Source organism: Myotis nattereri (genome assembly GCF_964212035.1).
Source record: "Myotis nattereri genome assembly, chromosome: 17".
NCBI lineage: Eukaryota > Metazoa > Chordata > Mammalia > Chiroptera > Vespertilionidae > Myotis > Myotis nattereri.
The window spans coordinates 25,039,158-25,048,997 of NC_138092.1; the positions used below are offsets into that span (position 1 = coordinate 25,039,158).

The 9,840-nt window shown below is 44.9% G+C and overlaps 1 protein-coding gene across 1 annotated transcript; it reads left to right on the forward strand.

Annotated features, from left to right (window-relative positions):
* Positions 1-1,089: 1,089 nt before the first annotated feature.
* CCN3 (cellular communication network factor 3) lies at positions 1,090-9,010 on the forward strand. The gene is made up of 5 exons (XM_081111551.1): positions 1,090-1,634; positions 1,756-1,981; positions 3,164-3,418; positions 4,848-5,062; positions 7,804-9,010. Exons 1-5 carry the CDS (start codon positions 1,551-1,553, stop codon positions 8,098-8,100), a joined length of 1,077 nt encoding a protein of 358 aa, XP_080967677.1. The 5' UTR covers positions 1,090-1,550; the 3' UTR covers positions 8,101-9,010.
* Positions 9,011-9,840: the final 830 nt, after the last annotated feature.

The following is a 9,840-nucleotide window of genomic DNA, read 5'->3' on the forward strand; positions in this document are numbered from 1 at the left end:
TGGGTTTCCACTAGATTCCCAGGAGCGGGTGTGCAGGAGGCAGCCAATCAATGATTCTTTCTCTTCATTGATGTTCTCTCTCTCTCTCTCTCTCTCTCTCTCTCTCTCTCTCTCTCTCTCTCCTCCCTCCCTCTCCCTTCCTCTCTGAAATCAATAAATATATTTTTAAATAAATAAATAAATAAAATATACTTTTATTGATTTCAGAGAGGGAGAGGGAGAGAGAGAGAGAAACATCAATGATGAGAGTGAATCAGTGATTAGCTGCCTCCTGCATGCCCCCCTTACAACCCCCCCCACCCTCTGGGGATCCAGCCCACAACCCGGGCACGTGCCCTTGACCAGACTTGAACCCGGGACCCTTCAGTCCGCAGGCTGACACTCCATCCACTGAGCCAAACCAGCTAGGGCAATATATATATATATATTTTTAAGTGCTGTCCTCATGAGAGATGACCAGTGTTCAGAGCAGCCACATTCTGAAAGTGGATGCCAGGTGGAAGAGAGATTTGGTTCCCTAAATAAAGCAAACATCTTCCACATTCCTTCCTTGATTGTTGGGTTGACAGTGGCTGAGCTGAACCTGCCTATACACTCTCAAAGCCTCTCGCATTTTGAGATGGGCTGTTGGGCATCAGCCGTGATCCAACAGGTGTTTCAAGGTTTTTATCGACCAGGCAGAACGCTCGTATTTATCTCAAGCTCTTATGTTTTATTTTATTATGTCTTGCTTCTATTCCTATAAAAACTGCAGAATTGAAGGTTTGGGAATCAGTGGGGCTTGGAATGAGTAGTCAAATGAACTTTGCCATTTGGCCAATAGCATCCCCTATCCAATCATTGCTGACTTACTTTATTTTCTTTTTCTGGGGTTTCCCCCTTTTTGTCTTTCTTCTCTTTCTCTTTTCTTCCCTTTCTCCCTCCCCCTCTCCCACAACACATTCAGAGAGTGCCCTAAACGGTGACAGGCTTGCTCATGCTTCCCTTATGACTAAATCCCTGGGCCTCTGGCCAAGCCCCCACAGATGGCCCCAAACTTCAGGCACCCCTTTAGGAGAGCCCCACGTTTGCAGCCCAGCCTGGGCCGCCAGGGCAGAGATGTGGGCTGGGGAGTGGCGGTGTCTTAGTCCTGGGGGAAGGCAAAGCAGCTTCCAGGAGGAAACGGGCGTTTCCTTCCCACGCGCTCGCTTAGTGAGCCCTGCCTGGGTCCCAGCGTGGGGACTCCACCCAAGCCCCTCCTGGCGCTCTGGGACAGGCCGGTCGCCACACACAGGCACTTGCAGGCCCTGGTGCCACGCCCTAAGGAGAGCAGCACCCAAGGCCAATTGCCATGGCAACCCCGGGGTTCATTCCATTCCCCACCCAGCCGATCCCCCCTCCTCCCTGCGCTGCAGCCAACCGGCTTGTGCGCGTCCGGGGAGCGCACTATAAAACCTGCGCTGGTGGCGCTGGGGAAGGAAGGCGATCTCCAGACCTGGAGGGAAGTGAGCAGAGCCAATCCACAGCGTGGAAAGCCTCGTTTTGCAAACGCGGGAGGGAAAAGCCTGAGCATGCAGAGTGTGCAAAGCATGAGCCTCAGTCTGCCCACGCAGTGCCTCTTCCTGGCTTTCCTGCTCCTCCATCTCTTGGGACAGGTGAGTGGCGCGCCCTTTAGGTGTCCCCGGTTACTTTGCCTTCCTGGGCGGCCCCTGCTGGGTCACTCTGCCTTACTGATCCTGCGGAGAGGTTTCTCCTTCTTTTCTCGGCGCCCCCCAGGTGGCTACGACTCAACGCTGCCCAAACCCGTGCCCGGCCCGGTGCCCCCAGACGCCGCCGACCTGCGCCCCCGGGGTGAGAGCGGTGCTGGACGACTGCTCGTGCTGTCTGGTGTGTGCCCGCCAGCGCGGCGACAGCTGCTCCGAGCTGGAGCCATGCGAGGAGAGCCGTGGCCTCTTCTGTGACCGCAGAGCGGACCCCAGCGCCCAGACTGGAATCTGCATGGGTAACCCTGCCCCCTCCGCCTCGAACCTCTCTCTGAGGCTAGCTGGGGCTGCCCCCTCTTTCCTATCCCTCCCCCTTCCCAGAAAGTGATGCGCAAATGATCACAGTAATGAGGATGCTGTGGGTGATGTTTATGGAGCACTTACTGTGCACCAGGCATGGGCTGGGGGGCGACTGGGCTTGGGGGAGCTCCCGAGGCCAGAGGTGAGAAGCACTCAGTCACTTTCCTCCCTAGAGAAGAATCGAAATGGATGGGGAGCAGAGCAGAGTTAGGGGCCAGTGAAGTCATTTTCTTTGGATATGTCCAGGGGGACGCTTAGGGGTGATGGACGCTAGGGCTCACTCACTGGCTCCCAGCTCCCCCACTGCAGTCCAGCAGGTTCGTTTTCAAACCTGTAATTGTCCTATTTGAGCCAAAGCCCACCCCCACCCCCCAAGTCTCCTGGGACGGCTATGTAACCCCTCTCCTGGGCTGTGAATGACAAAAGGCAGGTGGCCAGCGGTGCAGGCTGGTGAAACTTAATTAATTGGGCATCAGTTTTCCACGTGGTGCACCAAGTAGTTGGAGGCTGGCCCTGCCTCTCTGGATTAGAGGCTTGGAATAGCCCCCGAGCTCCTAATGATTTTTTGTGCTGGAATGCCAAGGAATTCTAACTCTCTGCCCAATGTGACCAGTTAACCTATTTGGAGAACATGAGTGCTTTTTTCTTTCTTTCTTTCTTTCTTTCTTTCTTTCTTTCTTTCTTTCTTTCTTTCTTTCTTTCTTTCTTTCTTCCTTCCTTCCTTCCTTCCTTCCTTCCTTCCTTCCTTCCTTCCTTCCTTCTTTCTCTTTTTAATTCTAAGCTGCTGGATGAGGAGAATCTGAGGAGTTTCTTGCAAAGTAACTTTAGCATTGGGAATATGGCTACGGGACCTTGGGAGGGTAATTTCTCAGCTGTACACCTCTTTCTTCATCCATAAAATGAGTGGCATGGCTGGAAGGCCTTGAAGCCTCTTTCTTGCTCAGGGAAGAGGATATCTATTCTCTGGAGATGGATTAAAAGAAAAAACAGGCTCTCAACCAGACAATGAACAACTTGGGCTTTGAACACGTGCCACAAATCTTATATGGCGTCCTCAAGACATTGTGACTTTGTTTTTCTCTCTCCCCTTCCTGCTCTGCCCTGCTTCCCCGCTATTCTAGCTATCGAGGGAGATAACTGTGTGTTCGATGGGGTCATTTACCAAAGTGGAGAAACCTTTCAGCCCAGCTGCAAATACCAGTGCACCTGCCAAGATGGGCAGATTGGCTGCGTGCCTCGCTGTGACGAGGACCTGCTACTACCCCAACCTGACTGCCCGGTTCCAAGAAAAGTTGAAGTGCCCGGGGAGTGCTGTGAAAAGTGGATCTGTGACGCAAATGACACGGAGGCGTTAGGGGACCTGCACGCCCTTCCAGGTGAGAAACTCGGACTCCCTGAAGGTGATCACAGCACAGGATACAGGTGGGCAGAAGCATGAGTGTCCTTGAGTATTCACAACGAGAAACTGGCCTCCATTTCTGGCCATTCAGCTGTGGATTCCAGATTGCCCACTGAGACCAACACACCAGGGCTTGGAGTCCTAGCCGAGTGAGTGAAGTATGCAGTTTCTCCTAAAGAGAACCTGCTCAGTTCAGTGGTTCTTTCCAGCAGTGGGACTGATTTGGTGTTATTGCATGACTACTCTGTATATTATAGTCCATCTACTTGACCTTTAGTCACATTACAATGATACAAGTAAAAAAAAAAATCACTCCCTTTTGTGGATTCTGCACACTAGCTGTGCATTCTCAAAACCAGCCTCCCTAAAGAATGCTACTCATCACTGGACAGGTGTCACAGAGAAATGCCACCTTTCCAGATGCTACAGGAAAGGTCAAGTGACACTTCAGGATCTTGGTTTTGCTTTGCTTTTTGTTTCACCTTATAAAGGAACTAGTTTCGGGTAGGGAGAGAAACTCAAGAGCCAGTAAAGAATATCTTAGAAGCCATTCATCAGCCAGATTACATCTACTGGTGGTATGCAGACATTATTAGCCATGCCTTGCAGATAGGAACACTGCCATGTCAAAGAGAAGACGTGCCCCAAGTCATGATATGAAGTGTTGAGACAGAACTTTCCATAATCAAAGACCAAGTGTCTATATCCCTTAATCCAAATCAGCAGGTCCACCTCTCTAAGGCAAAATATTGCTTTCATCACAATTTTGAGTTGGTTGGTTCTACTTACTCATCCAATTAAAATTTTAGCATGATCCTTTTTCTGTAAGAAATCACATATTGAAACACTGTAATTTATGGAATGGTCATTGGTGCTAAACTGTTCTATATTCTTAAAATTCCTAAGCTTCTTTGTGTTTTTTTTTTTTAATCCTCACCTAAGGATATATTTTTTATTGATTTTAGAGAGAGAAGAAGGGAGAGAGAGGGGTGAGAGCGAAACATGGATCGGTTGCCTGCTGTACACACCCTCACCAGGGATCCCACCCACAACCCGGGTATGTACCCTCACCGGAATCGAACCTGCAAACTTTTGGTGTACCGGAAGATGCTCCATCCAGCGGAGCCATCCGGCCAGGACCCTGAGCCTTAAGGACAGTTTAAACAGTCATTCCACAAAGATTTCCTAAATGCCTACAATGTGCCAGGCATTGTGCAACCTGTTAGGGGTTTATAAATAGAGTAATCCATTCTGTCCCTGAAAACATCTAAGTTTCAGGAGGCACAGAATTGACTGAGACCTTCTATGCGATGATGATGGACAGAACCACTTTGTGATCCTCACGTTTTACTCTGCCTGGTTGTCTTTTTTTTTTTTTTTTTTTTTTTTTTTTGTATTTCTCATAGCCTACAGGACAGAAACCACTCTAGGAGTTGCAGTCTCTGACTCAAGTATCAACTGCATTGAGCAGACCACAGAGTGGAGCGCATGTTCCAAGAGCTGTGGCATGGGCTTCTCCACCCAGGTCACCAACAGGAATCCGCAGTGCGAGATGGTGAAGCGGACTCGGCTCTGTATGGTGCGACCCTGTGAACAGGAGCACAGGCAACCAACAGATAAGGTAGGTGGCGGCCTGGCCTCTTTGGAGTCCAAGCTTTAGAAAAATGACTGCGACACTAGTTGACTAGAGGTCAGCTCTAGCTGGGAGTTAACCCCAAGGAAAAGGCAGAGAGGTTCCTGAAGTGAGTGAGTTTACCTTCTTTTATTTTTTTTCTTTAATGTATTGAAATATCCCAGGCAGCTCACAGCAGGCTCACAGGTAAAGGAGAGGCCGGACAATTATCATAATGTCCCCAATTGAGAAGGGTATGGCAAAGCTCATTCCATTCCTGGAAAAGACTGGTTCCTCAATTGCCAAGGGAAGCTGATTTTAGAGAGGGCATTTCACCCCTTGAATTCAATCAACAGAGTAGGAATTATAGCTGCCTTATTCACCACTCCATTCCCAGCATTCTGCCTGGCCCATAGTGTGTGCTTGATAAAACACTGTTGATGAAGAAATGAATGGCTGTCTGGGAATTATTTTCAGTATTTTAAAAAGCTTAGTGGAACTAGTGCATTTGCCAGCATAAGGCTGTATATGCCAAATAAAATAGAACATTTCTTTCCTTTTTTGCTGGTATTATATCAACTCCGTGTGTTAACGCTGAGTACAAGGCATGCAGATCAGAAGCTTGGACTGCTTCCGGATGACCTCACAGTCCTTGTTACCAGAACCCTAGATAAATGCAATACCCCCAAATTAAACTATTATATGGACCCTTGGACAAACCTAAGGCCAAAATAAAATAGTCCCTAGCAATGAAAGATTTACATATCTCTGGAGCCAGCTAGCCTGGCTTTAAATCCTGGCTTCTCACACCAACTAGCCGTGGGCTCTTAGGCAATTTTCTTAACTTCTAAGCCTCCATTCCTTCCCCCATATAATAGGGTCATTGACAGTACTTACTTCAAAGGTATCATGAGGATTAAATAGGATGAATTAGCAAAGCTCTGGACATAGATTACTCTGTTAACATTAAGCATCATTATTTAAAATTTCTATTTATTGCTAAAATAAGAGTCTCTAGTAGTTGCATTCATTATATGGCTGCTGAGCTATATGACTTTTTAAGGTCCATCCTAACTTTGTTTCTTTCATCAATTTAGAAATAACACCTAGAGATCCTTATCCCTAAAATTATATGCACTTCCCTACACATAAGGGAATTCTAACATACATGTAACATGGTCATGCAGGTTCACCCACAAAGCAGGCTTTTTCTATCTCTCTGTTTCTCTCTCTCTCTCTCTCTCTCTCTCTCTCTCTCTCTCTCTCTCACACACACACACACACACACACACACATACACACACATATACATACACAAAGGGATATTGCTGCCCTTGTATTTTTTGTGGTTGTTGGCAAGAATGTATGCCAAATATTAAATATAAAAAAGAAAGAAACAAGAAAACCTTAAGTATTTTCAGACACACTAACTTTTTTATTAATAATATTTTCCATATCATGCTTTTTACTGTTTCTTTAACAAAAATTTATGTTTTCTTGCACCCAGTTTAATATTGGGAGATTATATTTAAAATATTTTATGGTAAGTATATTTTTAAAGATTCTAGGAATGTACCTAGAATTTAGGAAAATACTAGCGTCATAATTGTTACTTCCTTATCGAGAGATTCTTAAGTGGGAGATAGTGCTTCTCAAAGTGTGGCCCGCAGATCAGCAGCAGCATCTAAGAACTCGTTAGAATGCAAATTATTGGGGTCCCCATCAGACCTACTGAGTCAGAAACTCTGGGTGTAAGACCCAACAATCTGTGGTTTTGCAAAACTTCCAGATGACTTTAATGCACACAGAAGTTTGAGAGCCACTAATTTCATAAAATTCCAAGTCTCATCACCCCACAATCTGTGGGCTGTGCCCAGGAAGGTCAAGAGCAGTAGAGAATTGTGGCAAATTAGTAAGTGAAGAAATCTGAGTAGGAAATAAACATATTATCAATTCCTTGCTGAAGTATCAATATCAGGATTCTTCATCAACCATTACTAATGGGATATTCAATTAATTCTCCACTTATTTCGCCTTCATGGAAAATAGCCATATGGTAGAAGTGGGCATTGCATCAGACAAGTTCAATTACTGGATGTTTTCTGATCACTTTAGCTCCTTGAGATTTTATCTATCTCTAAAACTTGGGCAATTGTTCTTAACATTAACAACTATTCCTTGTATGAATAAATGTTGTTGATAAGGTTAATGTGAGTTAACTTTTGCAAAATGTTTGAAACATTAGTGGACTTGCAATAATGCCAAATTTATTCTCTTTTGCTTTATAACACCTAAGAATGCATTTAGCTATAAGCAACACCAAACCCTGTTACAGTGGCTTAATAATATCGGTTTCTTTATCATACATATGCTTTTACTCTTAGTTTACCACCAAGATCAAAAGACGACTGTGCAAAATGGGGCACAGTTTCCACATTCTAGGTAGGAAGGAAAATGAACGCAGGAAGCAATAAAGAACGGTTTCTGTCTGAAGGGCAAAGAATTTCCCAGAATCCCGTGGCTTGTGTGTCATTGGCCAGAACTTTGTCACAAGGCCGTCCTAAGCTCCCAGATATTCTGGGAAAGCACTTTTAGCTGACCACGTTGCCCACACAAAATTAATGTCCTGTTAGCAAAAATTAAAGAGCAATGGATATTGGGCAGGCAACCAGCAAGTTAATCCATACCCCTAAAATGGTCCTGGGAGGAAGAGTCACCATCTGTGCATCACTCCCTTGCTTCTTTCTCAGAAAGGAAAAAAGTGCCTGCGCACCACGAAGTCCCTCAAAGCCATCCACCTGCAGTTCAAGAACTGCACAAGCCTGCATACCTACAAGCCCAGGTACTGTGGAGTCTGCAGCGATGGCCGGTGCTGCACCCCTCACAACACCAAAACCATCCAGGTGGAGTTCCAGTGCTCCCCGGGGCACATCATCAAGAAGCCAATGATGGTCATTGGGACCTGCACCTGTCACAACAACTGTCCTCACAACAACGAGCCTTTCCTCCAAGAGTTAAAGCCGAGCACCAGCAGAGGGAAAATGTAACCTGGGTCCCTGGAGAAGCCCACCTACAGAGGCAAACCATAGCTATTGCGTGACCCATCTTCAAAAGAATATAAGAAAAATCGCGAGAATTATGATTTTGCCCCTGAGTCCTATGTATTTTCTGTGGTCATATGAGGTCAGTTCTAGCTGTCTTTTTATTTTTTTTAATGGAAAATATGATTAACTGTAAACTTGGAATCAAGGAAAACTCAGGATAGTGCTTAGAGATGACTTACTGTTCTGTGGTGTTTACTGCGAATGAAAACGTCTATAAATTTAAGAAATCAGATATAGGTTTGACTGTGTAGACTGCATCACATCACACTCATCTTTTTTTGTTATATATTAGTGCAAGTTCAAGAAAATGTCCCTGTCAGGAATGACCCAGGCAAGTCCAGCATCAGACTGACCATGTCATCATACAATTATTTCACCATATATTGAGGTTTGACTTGAGGGGTCTCCGCTGAGCTATTTTTGTGTAGCTCAGCTCTGAACTTCCAAGTCAAGATCCGGGAAACATAGAGCTCTTCAACTTGAAATCCAGAGTCTATTAGTTTTGTGTTTAGTTGTAAACTAGGAAACGAGCTGTATCTACAGTAATACAGTGTTACAGTTAGTTAAATGGACTGGTATCATAAACTTGCTCCATGTCAGACAAATTGACTCCTTTCCAATAGAAAGAAGCTGAACAGAAAACTCCCCCTAATACAGAGATGACAATGACTGGACCTCACCAGCCCCCCTACATTTGTATATGCTGCAGGCTTCTGGGGCCCATAGTGTTTTCATTCCGAAGAAGCAGAGCCTGTCAGCAGAGATCGTCTCATCTCATTGATGAGTAAACTGAGGGCCAAAACACCTGATTACAACCTTGGATGACATTCAAATGTGCTTGTAGTGAAATTTTAAAACAGAAAAACAAAGCCGACATAAGTGGTATGGCACAGGAACACACATTTTATGGGAGTTTAGAATTTATTGTAGACCTGCCCATACCTTATCCTTGGGCCCTACTTATGCAAACTCACAAACAAGATATGGGTGCATACATACTTGCATCTAAGTTGTCAGGCTACAAGATAGGCTGCAAACTTAAATGCATACATTCGCCTAATGTCACCAGATGTGTTCAACTTTTCTCCTTAAAAAGTATTTATATAAATATAAATTATACATTTTTAAAATATTCTTTTTACTTTCTCTACTTGTCAGATAGCACTAAATAAACATGATCTTATCAATGTGTGACTGTGCTATTACTTTGTGCTTCTAAGTTGTTTATTAGAAATATAAACTAAATTAAAATGTACAAATTAAATCAGATACCAAGCGCCGAAAGCAATGTGGATATATTTAGATGAAGTTACGACTTCTCACCATGAGGGAAATGAAAGATAGCTCTTCCTGAGTTAGGTGTTCTCTACTGCCCAGGCCTCAAATATTCTCCACAATGTTTACCCAAACCAACAACTCAGGTACTGATATTTTCTTCTAGACCAGTGGTTCTCAACCTTGGCTGCCCATTAGAATCACCTGGGAATCTTTTTAAAATCCTGATTTCTGGGCCTCATCCTCCGGAAATTCGGTTTCTTTGTTATGGAGTAGGGCCACAAAGATAGTAACAAAGAAACAGAATTTCCGGAGGATGAGGCCTAGAAATCAGGATTTTAAAAAGATGCCCAGGTGATTCTAATGTGCAGCCAAGGTTGAGAACCACTGTTCTATCTAGACAATCTG

Coding starts and splice junctions, on each gene's coding strand:
- CCN3 (XM_081111551.1), top strand. CDS start 1,551: ATGCAGAGTGTGCAAAGCATGAGCCTCAGTCTGCCCACGCAGTGCCTC. Junction 1,982..3,163: donor CCAGACTGGAATCTGCATGG/GTAACCCTGCCC, acceptor CCGCTATTCTAG/CTATCGAGGGAGATAACTGT. Junction 5,063..7,803: donor ACAGGCAACCAACAGATAAG/GTAGGTGGCGGC, acceptor CTTCTTTCTCAG/AAAGGAAAAAAGTGCCTGCG.